This window comes from Pelophylax lessonae (assembly GCF_965119305.1).
Source record: "Pelophylax lessonae genome assembly, chromosome: 2".
NCBI lineage: Eukaryota > Metazoa > Chordata > Amphibia > Anura > Ranidae > Pelophylax > Pelophylax lessonae.
In genome coordinates, this window is record NC_138769.1 from 334,836,595 (window position 1) to 334,859,565 (window position 22,971).

Here is a 22,971-nt window from a genome sequence, read left to right on the forward strand (position 1 = left end):
CCAGATCTCAGCTTATCGCAGTTTACTAAACGTACACCTAAGATTATTCTTTGTACAGGACAAGACGTCCTCTCAAAATTATTTTTTCCTAATAGTATTATATGCTCAGTGGCTAGAATCTTGAAAACAGCTTTTATACTATCATCTCACACATTTCCAGCCCACATGTTCATTACTTTCATCTAATTTATCCAGCTTTTTGAAAAATGTCTTAAAGCTAAGACTACATATAGGCCTCCTCTATGCATACCTCATGGATGGTGTTCTTTCCAAATAAACTCCACTGTCCTCACCATTAAAAAAGAAAAAGTATACGTCTGTCTTTTGGTGCTGTACCCATTTGTACTGTTGCTTTGAACAGTGGCCTGTAGGTGCATTATGCTAACAATGTTTGTGTCCCAGATGTATGTTTACTTACATCCAATGTTTAAACCACTGTTTTTCAACCTTTTTTTAGTCAAGGCGCCCTTTAGAATTGCGTGGAACACCAGTCTGAGGGTTTGTTCACTCCAGAAGGTGCATCCAAGAACTACACATCGCATCACATTTCTTAACGAGCCACTCTGCGTGCGAAACACGCAAAAAGGTGCCGGCATAATTCTAAAATTGCGCACCTCCAAACACATGATGCCATTCTTTTTAGCAGGCGTGAACATACACGCTTTTGCTAGATGCGTGTGGGCGTCATTAGGAATTCTGAAAAACGCAGTGCATTTTTGTGCAGTACGGGATGTTACAAATACCCCAATCACCCTCCTACCACTACCCTCCCACAAATCCCTCTCCCCCATCCTCCCTCCTAGCAGAACCCCCCCCCCCCAAATTACCCTCCTAACCCAATTCCCCAAACCCCCTACTCTCTGCGCAACACCCCCTCCTAGCAAAAATGTTGTCCTTACAATAATAGTGAGAGCAGCAGAGAGAGACAGGTGGTGTGGGTTGTTTGCTCTCCCCTCCCCCCCCAGCTCCTCCCTCTCTCCTGTACATTGCAGTGTTAGAACCTCTGTAACTCCTGTGATTGAGGAGAAGGAGTGCATTGGTAACTCCTGTGTATAGAGCGGAGGCAGAGAGCTCTTCCCGCACCTCCTCCCAGCTCTCTCCTCCTTGCTGTACTATTGCCAGGAAAACAGAAAGCCAAGCTGGCTACCCAAATTTCCCTAGCAACTGATGACATCAACGGTTTGTTGCTAGCACAGCTTTCTGTTTTCCTGCCAAAAGTACAGAGAGGAGGAGAGAGCTGGGAGGAGGTGCTGGTAGAGCTTTCTGCCTCTGCTTTACACACAGGAGTTACCAGTGCTCTCCTTCTCCTCAATCAAAGGAGTTAACAAGGGGATCGTTAACATCGGGCTGTTGCCATGGAACCCCTGAGGACTCCTGGCGGCACCCCAGGATGTCGCGGAACCCCAGTTGAAAAACACGGTTTTAAACTCAAAATTAATAGGCATTTGTGCTTTGTTTTTATCACCTTAACTGCACTTATAGTGATTCTAAAAGATAAAAAAAAAAAAAAAGGAAAAAAAATGTCATACTTACCCCTCTGCTCACCAACCCCCCGTGGGGTAACCCCTATAGCAAGCTGCTTGCTTTGGAAGAACTTGTGCAGGCTGTCTCCCGAGTCAAGCCCCCCCCCTCTCTACTCACTGGCTGTGATTGACAGCAGCAGGAGCCATTGGCTCAGTGCTGTAATGTTCAGGTTAAGGAATTTTCATAGTTCAGAGTTTATCTGGAGGATGGAGCAAGAAGTAGAGGGTGGCAATGTTCATACATGCAGTGGGACCATGGAGAAGGAATGTAGCTACTCTCTAACTAGAAGTCGGATTACAGCAGCAACAAAAAAGACAGTTGGAGACCTGGTGGAGGCAGAGGGAAATAGAAGATACTTGTTTAGTTAAAAATACATACATGAATATAATTTATTTTTTAAACCAAAGTTTAATGTAATTTTAACCACTTCTGGACCTAAAGGTTTTACCCCCTTAATGACCAGGTAATTTTTTGCAATACGGCACTGAGTCAATTTAACTGACAATTGCGCGGTTGTGCGACACTGTACCCAAAGAAATTTGATGTCCTTCTTTTCCCACAAATAGAGCTTTCTTTTGGGGGTATTTGGTCATCTCTGCGATTTTTTTTTTTTTTTTGCGCTATAAACAAAAAAAAAGCGACAATTCTGAAAAGAAAAAAAACACAATTTTTTTACTTTCTGCTATAAAACATTCCCAATAAAAAAATGTAAAAATCAAATGTTTTCATCATTTTAGGCCAATATGTATTCTGCTACATATTTTTGGTAAAAAAAATCCCAATAAGTGTATATTGTTTGGTTTGTACAAAAGTTATCACGTCTACAAACTAGGGGAAAGATTTATGTAATTTTTATTTATTTACAGTGCCTTGCAAAAGTATTCGGCCCCCTTGAACTTTTTGAACTTTTGCCACATTTCAGGCTTCAAACATAAAGATATTAAACTTTAATTTTTGGTGAAGAATCAACAACAAGTGGGACACAATCATGAAGTGGAACGAAATTTATTGGATATTTCAAACCTTTTTAACAAATAAAAAACTGAAAAATTGGGCGTGCAAAATTATTCAGCCCCCTTAAGTTAATACTTTGTAGCGCCACCTTTTGCTGCGATTACAGCTGTAAGTTACTTGGGGTATGTCTCTATCAGTTTTGCACATCCAGAGACTGAATTTTTTGCCCATTCCTCCTTGCAAAACAGCTCGAGCTCAGTGAGGTTGGATGGAGAGCGTTTGTGAACAGCAGTTTTCAGTTCTTTCCACAGATTCTCGATTGGATTCAGGTCTGGACTTTGACTTGGCCATTCTAACACCTGGATATGTTTATTTGTGAACCATTCCATTGTAGATTTTGCTTTATGTTTTGGATCATTGTCTTGTTGGAAGACAAATCTCCGTCCCTGTCTCAGGTCTTTTGCAGACTCCATCGGGTTTTCTTCCAGAATGGTCCTGTATTTGGCTCCATCCATCTTCCCATCAATTTTAACCATCTTCCCTGTCCCTGCTGAAGAAAAGCAGGCCCAAACCATGATGCTGCCACCACCATGTTTGACAGTGGGGATGGTGTGTTCAGGGTGATGAGCTGTGTTGCTTTTACATCAAACATAACATTTTGCATTGTTGCCAAAAAGTTTGATTTTGGTTTCATCTGACCAGAGCACCTTCTTCCACATGTTTGGTGTGTCTCCCAGGTGGCTTGTGGTAAACTTTAAACTACACTTTTTATTGATATCTTTAAGAAATTGCTTCCATAAAGGCCAGATTTGTGCAGTATATGACTGATTGTTGTACTATGGACAGAGTCTCCCACCTCAGCTGTAGATCTCTGCAGTTCATCCAGAGTGATCATGGGCCTCTTGGCTGCATCTCTGATCAGTCTTCTCCTTGTATGAGCTGAAAGTTTAGAGGGACGGCCAGGTCTTTGTAGATTTGCAGTGGTCTGATACTCCTTCCATTTCAATATTATCGCTTGCACAGTGCTCCTTGGGATGTTTAAAGCTTGGGAAATCTTTTTGTATCAAAATCCGGCTTTAAACTTCTCCACAACAGTATCTTGGACCTGCCTGGTGTGTTCCTTGTTCTTCATGATGCTCTCTGCGCTTTAAACGGACCTCTGAGACTATCACAGTGCAGGTGCATTTATACGGAGACTTGATTACACACAGGTGGATTCTATTCATCATCCTTAGTCATTTAGGTCAACATCGGATCATTCAGAGATCCTCACTGAACTTCTGGAGAGAGTTTGCTGCACTGAAAGTAAAGGGGCTGAATCATTTTGCACGCCCAATTTTTCAGTTTTTTATTTGTTAAAAAGGTTTGAAATATCCAATAAATTTCGTTCCACTTCATGATTGTGTCCCACTTGTTGATTCTTCACAAAAAATTACAGTTTTATATCTTTATGTTTGAAGCCTGAAATGTGGCAAAAGGTCGCAAAGTTCAAGGGGGCAGAATACTTTCGCAAGGCACTGTATTTATTTATTTTTTTTACTAGTAATGGCGGCGATCTGTGATTTTTAGCAGGATTGTGACATTGCGGTGGACAAATCGGACCCCTAACTGACATTTCTGACACTGGGGCACCAGTGACATTACTACAGTAATGAGTGCTAAAAATATGCACTGTTACTGTACTAATGACACTGGCAGGGAAGGGGTTAACACCAGGGGATGATCAAAGGGTTAAATGTGTCCCTAGGGGGTGCTTTCTAACTGTGTGGGGGATGGACTTGCTGAATGAACACAGAGACCTGTGTTCCTAAATAAGAGGACCCTAGGATCCCTGTGTTTATAACTGACAGAACAGCGGTCTGCTGTGTTTACAGCGGCAGACTGTCGTTTTGTCTCCACGGGGAGCTTTCGTGGATGCCCGGCGGATATCGTGGTCACCAGACCCGCTGATTGGCTCCCTCTGTAGCCAATCGGCATGTGCCCGCGCCCCCACTACTGGTCCCATGAAACAACGTACAGTTACGTTGTTTCCTGGGACAGAGCTGACCTGCCGCAGTATATGTACTGCTGGTGGTCGGCAAGTGGTTAAAGGTGAAAGCAGTATTTAGATGACTGTGGCAGTGTGTGCGCATTACTGCTCAAATATAGTATTATTTACAAGCCTCTGTTTTTTTAGGAGATTACATATTGTGATCTTAAAGTGATTGTAAAGTCTTGTTGTTTTTTTTTTTTAAATAAACATTTTAAACTTACCCGCTCTGTGTAATGATTTTGCACAGAGCAGCCCAGATTCTCCTCTTCATGGGTCCCACGCCGGTGCTCCTGGCTCCTCCCTCCTTCCGGGTTCATCCACAGCAAGCAGCTTGCTCTGGGGGCACCCAAATAGGTGTGCTTTTGACTCACTGCTCTGTGTGTCCATTCACACACAGAGCCGAGGCGCAGCCCCGCCCCCTCCATCTCCTGATTGGCTCACTGGCAGTGATTGACAGCTGCGGGAGCCAATGGCTCCCCCTGCTTCTGAAATTCAATCAGGAGTGCGAGTCCCATGAGAGACAAGGCTCTCATGGACATTGCCAGTTCGAGAGGGGGCTCAGGTAAGTATTAGGAAGGGCTGCTGCACACAGAAGGCTTTTACCTTCATGCATAGAATGTATGAAGGTAAAAAACCTTGTGCCTTTACAACCACTTTAGGTGACAGTAGCTAGTTTTAAACAACTTTTAGATCTCTTCAAGAACAATTTCTTCAAGATTTAGTGGAAGAATATACAATAATAATCCAGGTATACCCTTCCAGCTATTGCCCCTCTTCTTGCCATGGTTTTATTGTATTTTGAGTACAGTGTTCATTGTACCAATTTATTTTTTCCATCATCTATGTTACATATTTCAATAATATTGGGTGTGAAACAATATGATTACATTCTTACCTGAAGCAACTTTCATACTCATAAAAACATACTTGCGGCACCCTTGTTTGTGAAATTATGAAACAATCATTTCAGGTATTATCTCTAGAGTTTAAAGCAATAACTAATATCAAGATCACACAATTATTTTCAACAGATCAGATTACAGGTATTGTTACAGTTAACTCTCTAATAAAAAAGTGAGATGAATCTAGTGAAGCTAAATACAAATGGCCTACAGATGCTTTTTTTTATTTGACGTTAACATTATTTCCATGATATTCATTATAAAATAATTGCCAGTAGAATAAAAGATAATGCATTTGTAGGACATTTTATGCCTTATGGCAATCATAATTTATGGTAAAACGTTAGATTTGGTGGTGATTCCAGTCTTTTTTACTCTCCAGATTAAGGGTGAGATAAACCACCAATCAGGAGCTACATGTGAATCCGTGTTCAGTGAAGTGGAATCTCATGCCGTAGAAGCCTTGGATCTCCCTGGCTGTTTTCGAATGCGCAGTCACAGCTACCTCCGAGCCATCCAAGCTGGTTGCTCACAGGATGATGATTGCATATCTGTCTTCTCCATGTCTGGCCCATCAGGACAAACTCTTGCCAGCAGCATCCTTAAGCCCAACACTTGTAAGTGTCCTTTGCATGCACCAGTTGATGATGGTTATGACAATGTAAACCTGGAGTGCCATTTCGCTGTTGCTTACATGCCGCAGTCTGCTTGTGTGTCATTGTTATGTTTCACTACAAATTGTTCAAGTGTTCAGTTTTCATTCCTTATCTGCGTTTTTTTTTACCTAGTTATAATAAACTCACCCGCTTTAATCTCTTCTATATGAACTGTAATTTTTATCAGATAATATATAAAGTTACTGTGCCAGCAACCAACATAGTACATCTAAAAAACCTAAAAGGAACGTGGCTGTGTTGACTATAGAAACTAATCGAGCCACTAACTATTAATGTTACAAATCTGATGGGCAAGTAAATCATTTTCATTTAAATCATACTAGCAATCACTCTTATATTGCCCAGGTATGTTACATTTTGTGTTTGATGTGTTTGCCTCTGTTCTTTTGTTCACTCTTATCTGTATCTCTAGACAATGGTTTACTGTTTTCTTTTTTTTACACAATCATATCACATACATGTAATATAATAACATAACCAAACACCCGCCACAACAGCTGATGGATTTGTAATCTCTAGATCAGCCTTTCTCAACCTTTTCAACACAGAGGAACCCTTGAAATAATTTTCAGGTCTCAGGGAACCCCTACTAAAAATGACTATATTTACAACTCATGATACATTAGTGTGATGGTCAGTGGGATGAATCCTCCTTACACTTGCGGACATTGGAAAGAATTACCTTCTTCCAGATAGCTATAAAGAGGAATGGTGTCAGGGGAACTTATCTGAGAGGCAGAAATTGCTCATTGCTCAAGGAACCCCTAGCAACCTCTGGAGGAACCCTAGGGTTCCATGGAACCCTGGTTGAGAACCACTGCTCTAGATCATCATGCCAGTTCCATTCACCTGTAATGTCAAATGATAATTGTAAACTTGTATACCTGTCATAGTAGATAAGAGATACAATAACTAGTAGAAGTGGATTATTTTCAAATGTTATTTGCTGCCTTTCATGAGTGTTAGTTTCTACTGTGTATAAAGGAATGTGCTACTTGTTACTCTAGCTTTGGGGTGTCAAACTGAATAGCAGATGGATGGGTTACCTATAACTGCCTGTTAGCCAGAGATCTGTGTGCTGGTTTTCACTTTGATCTTGCTTCTTTGTTTATGTCTTGTCTTGCAAAAACTGTAGTGTCACTGATAAAAGTAGAGTCTATATTACCTTGGGGAGAAGGAAAACAAAACATTAAAGTGTATGTCTGGGCAAAGTAAAAAACACATTCAGTACATCTCTGTCATACATGCACATTTCCACGTTTTATCCCTTCTAACACCTTGCAAGAACAGAAAATACTTGTCAGAAATGCACTCTGCTTCTAATTTCCTATTGAATATAGTGGTGTCAACCCTGCCCTGTTGTCTTTTGCTAAATTCTTTAATAATCCCCCAAACGTATTCTGTATAGCATAAATCCTCGTACACACCATGAGCTTATCGGACGAGTGACCATCTAGTTTTTTTTTGTTACTAAAGTTACGAAAATTTTTGTGCGACAGAATAAAAATTCAGAAGTGATGTCGTATTGTATTGTATTTGTATTGCATTTTTGGACAAAGACTGTACTGATTACACAAAAATCATACGATCTGGTATTGTACAAGAAAATTTTTTTTGTTTGTCCCTTCGAAAAAAGTTAGATGAACTGTTGTGATCGGATCTGGAAAGCTGTGTACTAACCACCAGATTATCATACAATCTCTTTGAAAGCAGTATTTTTCATCCGATTTTCTGATTGTGTGTATGGGTCTGAAAGATTAATTATTCTGTATTCCAAGATAGCTAGTAGGGCTCCTTGAGATGACACAGAAAGTGTGAACAAGGCACAGGGCAGTTCTGAATTTCGGACAAAATCAACTGGTAAATTTTACCTATAAAACAGATATACACAAAATGTTTTCAACATTTCCTCCCTACCATCCCTCCATCCCATCCCCCTCTAACTCATCCTACATGGTGTTTAGATGTCCTCACTGACTGTGAACTCAGTTTTACTCTCCTGAGTCCTCCTTTGCTAACGTAGTTTCTGTCTGTGGGGACTGCTAGCTCAGTGCTGCAAATGAACCCTTCCCAGCCAGTCCCCTTCACTTCTCTTGGCCCGATGTCAAATCTACTCTGAGTTCTAAGAGGACCCCTCCACTGCCCAGGCCAATGAGAGTTGTCCATGTCACTCAGGCAGTGACATGGAAGCCCTGAAGAAAGACCCCAGCATGAAGTAAACGGAGAAGAGAAAGACACGGCGCTGGATGATCATGTGACTGCACCATAATATAAATGAAAACAAAGATTTGGATATTTTTTCTGTTCATCCCAACGATCAAATAAAGGGGTGATGGGAAAGGGGAGTGAATCCCCGAGGTGCACTTTAACTATTAGTAAACATATTTCTTATCATTGCAAAATCATATTAGCTAAGCCTGACAGCATTATTCTAAATTACGTGTATCACAGGTATTAATACTTTATCTATGTACTAGGTGATCTGTAGTTGCAGCAAATAATGTATTTTAATTATTATGATTGTTGATTAAGGACACTTGGTATTTTGTAACACGTACAAGAAATGGCTTCAGTATCCACATTATGCCATTATATCAGTGCTCATATGATTTATATGACATATACACAAATAGTCCTGGAAGTCTTCAAAGCTACAGTTGTTCTTATGTGTATTTCGGCAGCTGGGAGAGCCCAAATGTTCAGGGTAGATAAAATGTAGTAATAGGCAACGTTTGCTTATTTGTTCACCATCTGTCTAACTTTAGCCCTAAAGCAACTTTCAGTTAATGGAATAGATATTTTAAATGTTTGATATAATTGTACAACAATATTTATAGGAGAAAAGTGACCTATAATATGATCCAACAGTTCTCTTTTATTATAGCAGCACCGCTATTGTATGACAATGACACAAAGGCTAACAAATACTGACAACCTGAAGCTGGTGTTTGAACTGTCTTGGGTACACTTCTTCAGCCCCCATGTAAAAATGCTCAAAAATGTTGAAAGGACCCTGAATTTACCCCCAACCCCCGGCATCTTCAGTAATTTTACTTAAATGTAAAGCCTCTATCTGTAGATCTTGTAGAACTATTGAGAAGAGCATTCTGCTGGCCCCTTTCACTAGCAATGATCTACCTGCATTGCACTGAATAGCATGGATGTCACTGGGTCTAAAAAATGGTATGCATTAAATACAGAAAAGGTTTTAATTGAAAACTTTTGCTAGCATGTTGATAAGGAGGGGAGGAGGGTGGAACAAGGGAAAGAAAAATATAAGCTCTTTTAAACATTAGTTTTAGGACGTTATCTGTATGGAAAAGTTCCATGTCTCCATCCTTCTTCTGTTATGGTGAAAACACTTCCTGTAGCTACTGCTCTAGTGGTATCTCCACATACCTCCACTGCTATTTGTAATGGCATTTCTAAGGCCTGATTGGGATTTATCAATTGATAAATTCAGTATAAACTTAATTTGGAAAATTACTTTTGAGAATGAACCAAATTGTCTTAAATATTTGGCCTCCCACTGTGTCTTTGTAAACTATTGGCATTCCTGGCAAAATGTCAGAAGGTTTTGAGAAACATGGCCTCAAATGCATCAAGATCTTACAGCAATGGAAGGTGCACTTTTAGTTAGGCAGTATGAGGTGCATTTGTGTAATTTCATTTTTGAGTTACCTTGGAATACCTAAACTCTAGTGGCTATCTTCTAGCAGAAATTAATAGAAAGTGTTAAATAATAATTCTGGCCACTCAGCAAGTGGAGATCACTGAAGTAACGGTGTCAACTTTAGTGGTTTCCAGCTTACATCAACATCTGCCATGTATGTTAGATTCATAGTTTCATTATTCCAAGTTGAACCACTATTTAACTATTTACAGTATAACATGTCGATGCCTGGAATTCATATAATGCTCCTGTTCCTTTAAAGCATGGATAACATCATAGTGTTGTTGCAGTGTAATTTGTCCCTTTATGTGTTCAAAAATACCTGGTTGATCCTGACTGTTTCTGTCTGAGCTGACCACGGTAATCATGGCGTGCTGATCCATGATACCATGGTCAGTTTACGTTCCTCCGGCATCCCGCTGTGTTCTGAGTCTCTCCCCTCTCCCCCTTCCTACCTGCCTGTCAGCTTCAATCTGTGTGTGAGAGCCGATCTGCTCCCCACCTCACCCCTTCCCTCTCCTACTGCCTCTATTCTGCTGCAATATATTTCCCCGATACTTGTATCCTCTTTGTTTTATATAGCTATAAAGTACTGTGTGACCAATTTTTTTCAATTCTAATCCCAAATATCTTCTTTCACAGCGCTACTTTATAGCTATATAAAAACAGAGAGGATACCAGTATCGGATTTAGGTGACTTTCCAACCACTTTAAGGAAAATTGTATGCACTTTTCTTCCCTGCACTAAGTACATGTGTTGGGATACCTTTGTTTTAACAGGGATAACTGCTTTCAGGAAAGCACTAAGGAAAATAAGTGGGTTGTCAGTTTATTAAGGTCTACTCTACTTTTGTTGCTCCTTCAAAACCATTACCTTTATCACCAAAAACTCTGTTTAAACATTGTTTGGCAGGAGCATTTAGGGTTTTTGAGAAAATTTCAACTGCATTATTTAGTCTCCTTCTACCATACTTCATCAGATCGAGGCCATGCACTGCCTTTTTGGAATTTGCTGCAGAATGAAAGCCTTTGACAGTTTCTGTTTATGTGGATAAATCTACAAAAAAATAATTTCTCTTACGTCCTCCGACAGTTGCCGCCACTTCATAATCTTCACTAATGGGGTATTGACCTTTGCTCCGTAGGAGTAGCTAGGCAACAAGATTTGTTAATATAAAAGCTTTTAGCATATCACACCCCTAGGGGGCGGTCCCCTCAGTCAATACCTCCCTGCTTCCTGCATTCTCAACTCAGTTTCTAATGCCTAGCTTAGGAGTAGCTGGCTGATCCTGTGCTGGGGCTCTCAGTCTCAGCCTTCTATCCTCTTTTTGATTTTATTTTGAGTATTTTTCTCTTTCTTTTTGCTTAGCTGTTCTTTTTATCAGCATTAGTTTAGTTTCTTCGGATGAAGATGATCATGCGGAGCTGGGCCTCGGACTGGCCACCCTGGATCCCAGGGCTCAGGGCCAGGGGTTCCCCAGCCTGCCATCGAGCGTTCAGTCAGGTTTCCCTGGCATATTGAACGACCCATCCCTGTTCGCTGCAGGGATGATGCCTGTGAGGTGGCTACCTCACCGGACGCCATTTGCGGTTTCGCACCGCAGTCCACTGCGTCCTGGCTGCGACACTCCCTGTCCTCAGTACAGCGGTTTGGTCGCTAGAGAAGGCTCCCCATGCCATACGGACGAACTTGGCTTCTCAGGTGCAGATGCTAATGGCTGATCGATCCGCAAAACGGCCCAGATTGTCTATTTCCTCTGATTCAGAGGGCGATGGGGCTGCTATGGCTGCAGTGCCCTTCTCAGGGTCTCGTTCATCTCTGGACCTTGGGGGGTCTGAGGGTGAGGCTGAGGCGGAAGGGGTTGATAATTCTCCCCCTGGGTCGCCTGAACAGCTTGCACTCATGGATGAATTGGTTGCTTCTATCAAAGAAACACTGCATTTGCAGGATGAACCATGTCCTCCTGCTTTGATGTCCTCTTATGGGACGCAAAGGAAGTGCAAAACCGTTTTGGTTTTTCCCTGCCCTACGGAATTTCAGCGCACTGTTGATGAGCAATGGCGCAATTTGAAGAAGCCTTTTACTGTGCCAAGTAAGTTCAGGCTGCGTTATCCATTTACACCCGCCACTGATGAGCGTGGTGTGTGCCGCCTCAGGTGGATCACGCGGTGGCGGTGTTGAATAAATCTACTGCGATCCCTGCTGAAGATACCCCGGTTTTCCGGGACCCTACGGACAGGAGATTGGAGTCTCTTGCCCGTCATGCTTATACGGTTGCCGGTTCTATGCTGAAGCCTATTTTTGCTTACATTTTGGCAGCCCAGGCTATTGCGGATTGGACGCAGGTGCTCAGGCGCACCCTGGTGGCTGACTCTGCTCCGCCGACAACTTTGGCTATGGTGGATCAAATTTATAAGGGTGTCATGTATTTGTGTGATGCGGACTTGGATTTAGTCCCTTTGGCTGCACGCCTCTCAAGTGTGGCGGTATTGAACCGTCGACTGATATGGCTGAAATGTTGGTCGGTTGACCAATCATCTCGCAAGACTTTAGCTAATTTGCCCTACCCGGGTTCTCGCCTTTTTGGCGAGTCTTTGGATACGCTGATAAAGGGAATTTCCGGGGGTAAGAGCACTTTCTTACCCCAATCTCACAAGAATAAGTTTGTTCGCGGTAAGAAGAATAACTCGTTTAGGCTCTCTCAGGGGTCCTTTCGTGCCTTTAGGTCGCAGTACAAGGGCAAGCCCTTCAAGGGCCAAGGCTCCCAGAAGAAGCCGTGGGCAGGTAAGCAGAAGTCCGGCCAGTCCGGGTCCGCTGCCCATGCCAATTCGGCCTGAAGGGGCGCCCTCACCCAACTCTGGGGTGGGGGGACGTTTGCTTGGTTTTCTTCAACCCTGGCTGGCCCGCATTCAGGACAGGTGGGTTCAGGAAATCGTTCGATCTGGATACAAGATCGAGTTTCTCTCTCGGCCGGCGAGCAGATTTTTTCCCTCAAATCTTCAGCTGTCTCCGGAGCGTTTGCAGGATCTGCACCTGGCGGTGCGGGACCTGCGGGCCCAGGGAGTGGTGGTTCCGGTGCCTCATCGGGACAGATTTCGGGGGTTCTACTCCAATCTGTTCACTGTGCCCAGAAAGGAGGGCAAGGTACGTCCAATTATGGACTTGAAAGCTCTGAACCGCTTTGTGCGGGTTCGCAAGTTTCGCATGGAATCCCTGTGCTCGGTGGTGGCTGCCCTGGTTCCGGGGGAATTCATGGCCTCCATCGACTTGAAGGATGCGTACCTTCACATCCCCATTTTCGAGGGTCACCAGAGGTACCTTTGATTCGCAATTGCGGAGGATCATTACCAATTCGTGGCGTTACCCTTCGGTCTCGCTTCGGCTCCACGGGTTTTCACCAAGGTGCTTGCGCCGGTCCTGGCTTTGTTGAGAGCCCAGGGCATCTCTGTCTTGGGGTATCTAGACGATATCTTGATTCGGTCTGCGACCAGTCAGGGCCTGGTGAATGACCTGTCCGTCACGATGCAGACTCTACAGGAGTTTGGTTGGACGATAAATTTTCCAAAGTCGACGCTGTGTCCGTCGGTTCGTCTTCCCTACCTGGGGATGATCCTGGACTCTGTTCAAGCGAAGGTCTTCCTGCTGGAAGACAAGCTCCGGACTCTTCAGGACGAAGTCAGGTCCCTCAGGGACACTCAGTGCTCGTCCATCCGGACGTGTATGAGGTGTCTGGGATTGATGGTCTCGGCTTTCCAGGCGATTCCCTTCGCCCAGTTTTACACACGGAATCTTCAGGCGGAGATCCTGGCCAAGTGGGACGGTCGTCCGCAATCTCTGGATCTGCGGATTTCGTTGAGCCGCCTCACCCGAAGGGGTCTTTTGTGGTGGCTCCAGTCCCCGGCGGTGTCGGGGGGCAAGTCCTTTCGTCCTTTGTCGTGGACGGTAATCACCACGGATGCCAGCCTGTCGGGCTGGGGTGGTGTTCTGGGCGTTCTGTCCGCCCAGGGAACTTGGTCGGGGGAGGAATCCTCCCTTCCGATCAACATTCTGGAATTGCGAGCAATAAGTCTCTGCCTTCTGCGTTGGACGGACAGGCTTCAGGGCCGTCCGGTTCGGGTGCAGACGGACAATGCCACAGCGGTGGCCTACATCAACCACCAAGGGGGCACCAGGAGTGCCCGAGCGGCTCGGGAAGTGGCCGACATTCTGTCTTGGGCCGAGACGCACGTCCCGGCGATATCTGCAGTTCACATTCCCGGGAGTGGAGAACTGGCAGGCGGATTATCTAAGTCGCCAGACCCTGGACCAGGGAGAATGGTCCCTTCACCCGGATGTCTTTCAGATGTTGTGCGCGAAGTGGGGTTCTCCAGATGTGGACCTGTTCGCGTCTCGTCTAAACAACAAGGTGGAAAGGTTCGTGGCAAGGACGCGCGATCCTCGGGCAGATGCCTCGGACGCGTTAGTGGCGCCCTGGCATCAGTATTGTCTGATGTATGCCTTTCCACCGATTCAGCTGCTGTCCAGGCTCCTTCGCAGGTTGGCCTCGGAACCGCACACGGTGATTCTGGTGGCGCCAGACTGGCCTCGCCGGTCTTGGTACGCAGACCTCGTGAATCTGGCGGTCGACGCTCCGTGGCGTCTGCCTCTTCGAGAAGATCTCCTGTCTCAAGGACTGATATTCCATCCTGCTTTACAGTCGCTGGCTTTAACGGCCTGGCTGTTGAAGGCCAGGTCCTGAAGGATAGGGGTCTCTCCCCTGAGGTCATTCCCACTTTGATCAAGGCTAGGAAGGCCTCTTCGGGGAAGATTTACTACCATACTTGGAAGGCGTATTTTGCCTGGTGTGAGTCCAGAGGGTACTCCCCTCGCTCATACTCGGTATCGAGAGTGTTGGCCTTCCTTCAAACGGGCGTGGACCAGCGTTTGGCGTTGGCCACGATTAAGGGTCAGATTTCTGCGCTGGCCGTTCTTTTTCAACACCCTGTGGCGTCTAATTCTTTGGTTAGCACCTTCGTTCAGGGGGTGCGACATTTGGCCCCTCCTCGGAGGGACCCTTTACCTCCATGGGACTTGAACCTTGTTCTGTCCGTGTTACAGCATGCTCCCTTTGAGAAGATCAGGGAGATCTCGTTGTCTCTGTTGTCCAAGAAGGTTGCCTTTTTGGTAGCGATCACTTCGGCTCGCAGGGTGTCGGAGCTGGCGGCCTTGTCCTGCAGCTCTCCCTACTTGGTGATTCACTTGGATAAGGTGGTCTTATGACCTAACCCATCTTTTCTTCCGAAGCGGATCTCGGAATTTCACCTCAATGAGGACATTGTCTTGCCTTCACTTTGCACGAAGCCTAAGCATCCAAAGGAGGTGGCTTTGCATTCCTTGGATGTTGTTCGGGCGATCAGGGTTTACCTGTCATCGACGAAATCCTTTCGCAAGTCAGATTCTCTATTTGTCCTTCCAGAGGGTCCTCGGAAGGGCATGGCAGCGTCGGCTGCGACCATCGCCAAATGGATCAGACAGACCATTGTGCAAGCCTATGGTTTGAAGGGGAAGGTTCCTCCTTTCCCTGTGAAGGCGCACTCTACCAGATCTCTGAGTACGTCTTGGGCCTATCGTCATCAGGCTTCTGTGGCCCAGGTGTGTAAGGCGGCGACTTGGTCGTCTGTTCACACCTTCTCCAAATTTTACAAAGTGGATGTTCAGGCATCGGCAGATGCTTCCTTTGGCCGTAAAGTTCTTAGTGCGGCAGTGCCTTAGGGTCCCTTGTTTGGGTCCTTGGCTGTTGGGGTATTTTTACCCCTAGGTTACTTGTTCTTTCCTGGGTTGTTGCTCCTGTTGAGCACGTTTTTTCCTGTTGCCCAGTTGGTTCTCTTACTTTGGTAAGGTTCCTTTCTCTGCTGTGGGTACTGCGTTGCTTTAGGCGCGGCTGCTTTTTTCCCACCCCTCATGTCTACACTGCTATAGGACGTCCCCATTAGTGAAGATTATGAAGTGGCGGCGACTGTCGGAGGACGTAAGAGAAAACGGAATTTTTGTAAAATCTTACTGTAAAATTCCTTTCTCTGAGTCCTCCGACAGTCGCCGCCCCCGCCCCTCTTTTGGGGTTTGTTTATGTACTCTACTGCTATGCTACTGAAACTGAGTTGAGAATGCAGAAAGCAGGGAGGTATTGACTGAGGGGACCGCCCCCTAGGGGTGTGATATGCTAAAAGCTTTTATTTTAACAAATCTTGTTGCCTAGCTACTCCTACGGAGCAAAGGTCAATACCCCATTAGTGAAGATTATGAAGTGGCGGCGACTGTCGGAGGACTCAGAGAAAGGAATTTTACGGTAATATTTTACAAAAATTCAGTTTTATGCAGAGAATATTAACTTCAAGTCAATAAGTAGTGAGGGGCCGAACACCCACGGTCCGCATTAGAACATCACGAACACGGAAAAAGTTCTAGTGAACATGCAAACTCCATGGGACACGAACATAAAAAATCAAAAGTCCTCATTTTAAAGGCCTATATACAAGTTATTGCCATAAAAAGTGTATGGGGACCCGGGTACTGCCCTGGGAAACATGTATCAATGCAAAAATCTTTTTTTAAAACAAACGTTTTTACAGGAGAAGTGATTTTACTGATGCTTAAAGCGAAACAATCAAAATGAAGAATTTCTTTAAAACCCCTTGCCTACTAGGCCTATTTCTGACACTTGGTATTTACAAGCTAAAATCAGTTTTTTTTTTGCTAGAAAACTACTTAGAACCCCCAAACATTATATATATTTTTTTAGCAGAGACCCTAGAGAATAAAATGGAGATTATTACAATATTTTTTGATCACAACGTATTTGCACAGCTGTCTTCCAAACGAAATTTTTTTGGAAAAAATTCACTTTTTTGAATTAAAAAATAAGAAACCAGTAAAGTTAGCCCAATTTTTTTCCATAATATGAAAGATAATGTTGCGCCGAGTAAATAGATACCCAACATGTCATGATTCAAAATTGCGCACGCTCATGGAATGGCGTCAAACTTTGGTACTTAAAAATCCCCATAGGCGACATTTTAAAAATTTCTGCAGGTTGCCATCTTAAAGTTACAGAAGAGGTCTAGGGCTCAAATTATTGCTCTCGCTCTAACGATCGTGGCGATACCTCACATGTGTGGTTTGAACAGCGTTTACATATGTGGGCGGGGTTTGCGTATGCGTTCGCTTCTGCGCACGAGCTAATGGGGACAGGACGCTTTAATTTTTTTTTTTTTTTTTTACTATTTATTTTATTTATGATTTTTTATTTTTACACCATTTAAAAAATTGATCATTTTAATTTCTATTACAAGGAATGTAAACATTCCTTGTAATAGAAATAGGCACGACAGGACCTCTTTTTTGTGAGATCTGGGGTCAAAAAGTCCTCAGATCTCACAAGTACACTAAAAGATGAAGAAAAAAAAAAGGGACCTTTAAACTGGTTGCTAGGCAACGACGTTTGCCGTCGCTCCAGTTCTCCAAGACCATAGAGTCGAGCGAGGGCAAGCTTGCCCTCACTCGACATCCTGTCTGTGAGGATCCGGGACCGGATCGTTTTCCCTGCTGCCGGTGGGTCCGGTAAGCAGGGAAAAGGACCGGGATGCGGCGGGAGGGGGGCACCTCTTCCGCCGCCCCGGAAGGGTGATCCCACGGCGAATTTGCAGCTGGGTCCACCCTTATCGGAAAGCCAACCGCCCACCGTTTAAAATAATACCAGGGTTATGGCAGCTGTCTGCTAAATGGAGGATGTATATATACATTAGCCGGAAGGCAAGTGGTTAAATATCATGCCTGGGGGTGGGGACCCCTTAATGTGCCTGAAAAGTAGCGCATCTGTACGATGTATGGAGTCAGCTGCAGCAATACTGACATTTCTAAAGGAAAAAATGTCATTTAAAATTCCTCACGGCTGTAATGTATTTTTGGCTCCCGGCAAAACAGATAAAAAAACATGAAAAAAAAAACAGCGTAGGGACTGGGTCCCCCCAGTCAATACCAGGCCCTTCGGGTCTGGTATGGATTTTAACCACTTAAGCCCCGGAGGATTTGGCTGCTAAAGGACCAGGGGTTTTTTTGCGCTTTTTTACTGCGTGACTTTAACGGACAATTGCGCGGTCGTGCGACGCTGTACCTAAACGAATTTGACGCCCTTTTTTTCCCACAAACAGAGCTTTCTTTTGGTGGTATTTGATCACCTGTGCGATTTTTTGATCACGCGCTATAAACAAAAAAAGAGCGTAAATTTTGCAAAAATAACAATATTTTTCACATTTTTTTATATGAAATTCCCCAAAAAAAAAAGTAAAAATCAAAATTTTTAACATTTTTCGGCCAATTTGTTTTATGCTACCTATGTTTGGTAAAAAAAATCGCAAAAAGCGTATTTTGATTGGTTTGCGCAAAAGTTATCGCGTTTACTAACAACGGGAAAGATTTTTGTCATTTTTGGTTTTTTTTTTTTTAACGCGTAATGGCGGCGATCTGCGATTTCTATTTCAGTACTGCGACATTGCGGCGGACAGATCGGACCCTTGACTGACATTTTTGACACTTTTGGGGTTACCAGTGACATTACTGCAGTAATCAGTGCTATACATATGCACTGTTACTGCAAAAATGACACTGGCAGGGAAGGGGTTAACTTTATTGGACAGGGAGGGGTTATGTGTGTCCTAGGGGCGTGATTCTAACTGTGTAGGGACATTCCTATTGGTGTAAAAGCAAAGATCAACCGTTCTACATAGTAGAACGGTCAGATCTCCACTTTTACACAGGGAGAACTGACAGGCAGCTTGTTTACACAAGCTGCTCTGTCTTTCTCCCTTCACAGGAGCGATCGCAGTGTGACTGGCGGACATCGAGTCCGCCGGTCACACGCACTGACTTGCCTGTGAACGAGCCGCGGCGGGCGCGCGCCTCGGCGGGCGCGCGCCCGCCCGCGATAGGCTCGCAAGTCAGTGACAGGCGAGTGACGTACCGATACGTCACTCTGCCTGGCCGGGGCTGACCGCCGCAGTATATAGTCGTGCGGCGGTCGGCAACCGGTTAAGGGGATCCCCACGCCAAAAAAAAAAAACGGTGTGGGGTCCCCCCCGAATTCATATCAGACCCTTATCCAAGCGTGCAACCTGGCAGGCCAGGATGGGGGGGAACGAGTGCCTACCCCCCTCCTGAACCATACCAGGTCGCTTGCCCTCATCATGGGGAGGGTGCTTTGGGGTGCCCTCCAAAGCACCTTTTTTGAAATTTTTTCTATTTTTATGGGTAGCGGGCGTCATGATTGACAATGGATTTACATCGAGGGACACTATTTATTTTTTTCTTTTTAATAAAGGACTTGTCAAAAACTGTGTTCTGTAGTTTTTCCTTTTTTACACTTTTTTAGTGAATGGGTACCCAATACCCATTCACATAGGGAGGGGCCGGGATATGGGGGCCCCCTTGTTAAAGAGGACTTTCAGATTCCGATAAGCCCCCCCACCCGCAGACCCCCACAACCACAGCTCAGGGTTGTTGGGAAGAGGCCCTTGTCCTTATCAGCATGGGACAAGGTGCTTTTACGGAGCACACCAAAGCACCCTCCCCATGTTGAGGGAAAGCAGCCTGATATTATTCAGGAGGGGGGCACTCGCCCCCCCCCCCTTTCCTGGCCTGCCAGGCTGCATGCTCAGATAAGGGTCTGGTATGGATTTTTTGGGGGGGGGAACTTTTTTTAATTATTTATTTTTTTAATTTTGAGGTGAAGTTTCCCTTAAAATCTGTACCAGACCCAAAGGTCCTGGTATAGATTTTGGGAGGGGGACCCCACAGCGTTTTTTTTTTTTTTAATTTTGGCGTGGAGTTTCCCTTAAAATCTATACCAGACCCCAAGGGCCTGGTATAGATTTTGAGGGGGACCCCATGCCATTTTTTTATTAATTCTGTCATAGGGTCCCCCTTAATCACTTAAATACAGGGCGCTTTCACCCCCTTCCTGCCTAGACCAATTTTGAGTTTTCATTGCTCATTGGCATCTATGGAAAATATTGGTCAGCTTGGGCATGGCACTGCTCCCCGTATTTAACATCGGCATCTATGGGAAATATTGGACAGCTTGACATGCACTGCTCCCTGTCTTTAACAATAGGAAATCTTGGTCAACTTGGCATGGCACTGCTAACAAACTATAAGTGACAGGGACACAAAACTTGGGGAGCACTGAGAGGCGACCCAGGACTACAACATCTATACATTTTAATAGTGGGGTATGCCTGTATACTACACTGACTGCACTAAACTGACTCGACGCACTATCCACTAACTACCTGCCTAATTTCTATTGTCACACACTATACATGGCTGCCATGGAAGCAGCAGCCTTATTTGGTGTGGGGCGTGGACTTAGACCCTGTGCCATGACTGTCTAAAGGCACCCTGCCTTTGGCCAATCATGGCTCTGACAGGACATTGTGTTGTGATTGGCCAAAGCATACAGGTCAAGTGCATGCTTTTGCCAATCATCACAATTAATGCACTGCAACAGCGCAGTGCAATATGGGGCACTCATTGGCGGGCAAACTTCCCGCCGAGCGCCCCATTTGTTCGTGTGTTCAGCAAACACACGAACATCTGTCAAACTTACGTAGAGCCCATCCCTATCAATCAGTTACACTGAATGAGTGGCACTATGTACAAGAGAGACAATTTCATGCAGTTCATTATTATTTCAAGTACTCGGAGAAGGTTCAGATAACTTTGATGGTCTTTGTTGTTTGTAGTGTCCTAAGATCCTTGCGTGGTAGCATAATTCTGAATATCAGGCACCTATTTTAATCTTTTTTCTTTAGTTTGATTTTAAAGTCTCCTGGTGGTGCACAGTTAGAGAAGACACCAAATAAATGAGTAGATTTAAATCTATGCATAGAACCATTAACTAACTAAACTACATTTCCTATGGTCTAGCTCAATTTATTTCCTTGATGTGTCTTCCTGGGATTCCTGACTTAATTGAAGCCTTTACATTACCTCACAGTTTTGGGAGAACCTTGTATATATTACTAGATATTAAAATGTATTCCTTCACCCTACCACCCTAGGTTCAGTGAACAAACTGAGTGAATCAGGGTCAGACAGGAGCTGGAGCAGTTTCCACATACGTATGTTTCTTTCTTGAATAGGTTTTAAGGGAAACCTTATATGCGAATCATTGCAATTATCATCATTAAGCATTGTATGTAGACTGCATCCTGAAGTTTTGAATTAAGCTATACTAGCTGTGAACCTGGACAATATTAAGAAAATACTAGGCAAATACCCTTTGTTAGTTGCTTGAAATTGCCAATAAAAACAATGTCTTCACAATGGCTTAACAATATGTTTAAGGATAGAAGATCCCTAACCTCAGTCCATAGGAGCCTCTAACAGGTCATGGTTAGGGAAGATCGAACTTTTCAAAAGTTCGGTTCGGCTAGAACATCCAAACTTCCCGAAAGTTCGGCCCGGATTTCAGAACCCTGTTGAAATCAATGGGACCCGAACTTCGGTAATCAAAAAACACCATTTTGAAGTCCTAAAACCCAATAAATGCCCCTAAAAAGTGCCCAGGGTTCTGGGTCATGCCCCAGGGACTATTAATCACACAAAAAAAGTTCTTAAAAATTGTCATTTTTGATAGAGAGCCAATTATTGAAAAAATTAAAAAAAAATAAATAAAAAAAAAAAAATTCTTTGGATTTAGTATCTGGGGGTCTAAAAAGTGTACCTGTGAAGTTTCAGCTCTGTAGCATGTCCAGAACCATAAAAAAAAGATTGTTTGTATTATGTCACTTATAGAACAGGGATATGGCTCCACTATTTTCACACCTTGCCGGTTTAGTATCAAGCGTTTCTTTGGGCATTTTTTGGGGGTTATTGGAGGCAGGCAAAACATCAGAACTTCTGTGTAGGGGTAAATATACACACATACTTATATGTATATATACCCATACACATATATAGGTGTGAAAGGAACAGAACACTATACTTGCACTAATTAAATAATTAACACCAATATGGCTCCGCTCCTATAACACCTATATATGTGTAAGTGTAAAATACATATAAGTGTGTGTGTATATATATACCCCTATACAGAAGTTCAGATGTTTTGCCTGCCTCCAAAGAACCCAAAAAATGCCCAAAAAAACCGCCAGCGCCCAAAAAAAACGCCCAGGTGTGTTTTTGCAGCTGGCATTTTTTTGGCATTTGTTTGGGTCTTTGGAGGCAGACAAAACATCTGAATTTCTGTATAGGGGTATATATACACACACACTTATATGTATTTTACACTTACACATATATAGGTGTGATAGGAGCGTAGCCATATTGGTGTTAATTATTTCATTAGCGCAAGTATAGTGTTCTGCTACTTTCACACCTATATATGTGTAGGTGTGTATATATACCCCTATACAGAAGTTCAGATGTCATGCCTGCCTCCAAAGAACCCAAAAAAATGCCCAAAAAAACCCTGCAATAACACACCTGGGCGTTTTTTTTGGCGCAGGCTTTTTTTGGGCATTTTTTTGGAGGCAGGCAAAACATCTCAGAACTTCTGTGTGGGGGTAAATATACACACATACTTATATGTATATATACCCATACACATATATAGGTGTGAAAGGAGCAGAACACTATACTTGCGCTAATGAAATAATTAACACCAATATGGCTCCGCTCCTATCACACCTATATATGTGTAAGTGTAAAATACATATAAGTGTGTGTGTATATATATACCCCTATACAGAAGTTCAGATGTTTTGCCTACCTCCAAAGACCCCAAAAAATGCCACAAAAAACGCCAGCTGCAAAAACACACCTGGGCGTTTTTTTTTTTTTTTGCACTGGCGTTTTTTTGGGCATTTTTTTGGGTTCTTTAGAGGCAGGCAAAACATCTGACCTTCTGTATAGGGGTATATATATACACACATACACTTATATGTATTTTACACTTACACATATATAGGTGTTATAGGAGCGGAGCCATATTGGTGTTAATTATTTAATTAGCGCAAGTATAGTGTTCTGTTCCTTTCACACCTATATATATATATATGTGTGTATGGGTATATATACATATAAGTATGTGTGTATATTTACCCCTACATAGAAGTTCTGATGTTTTGCCTGCCTCCAAAAAAATGCCCAAAAAAACGCCTGCGCCAAAAAAA

General features: G+C 43.7%; 1 protein-coding gene across 3 annotated transcripts in view; it reads left to right on the plus strand.

Annotated features, from left to right (window-relative positions):
* The window catches only part of DLGAP3 (DLG associated protein 3), a 724,943-nt gene that overhangs the window by 482,065 nt on the left and 219,907 nt on the right, over window positions 1-22,971 (plus strand). For all 3 annotated transcript variants that reach the window (XM_082246991.1, XM_082246992.1, XM_082246993.1), the window contains one exon: window positions 5,795-6,029. In XM_082246991.1, coding sequence (XP_082103117.1) covers window positions 5,795-6,029 — 235 coding nt within the window. The remainder of the gene's footprint in view (window positions 1-5,794; window positions 6,030-22,971) is intronic.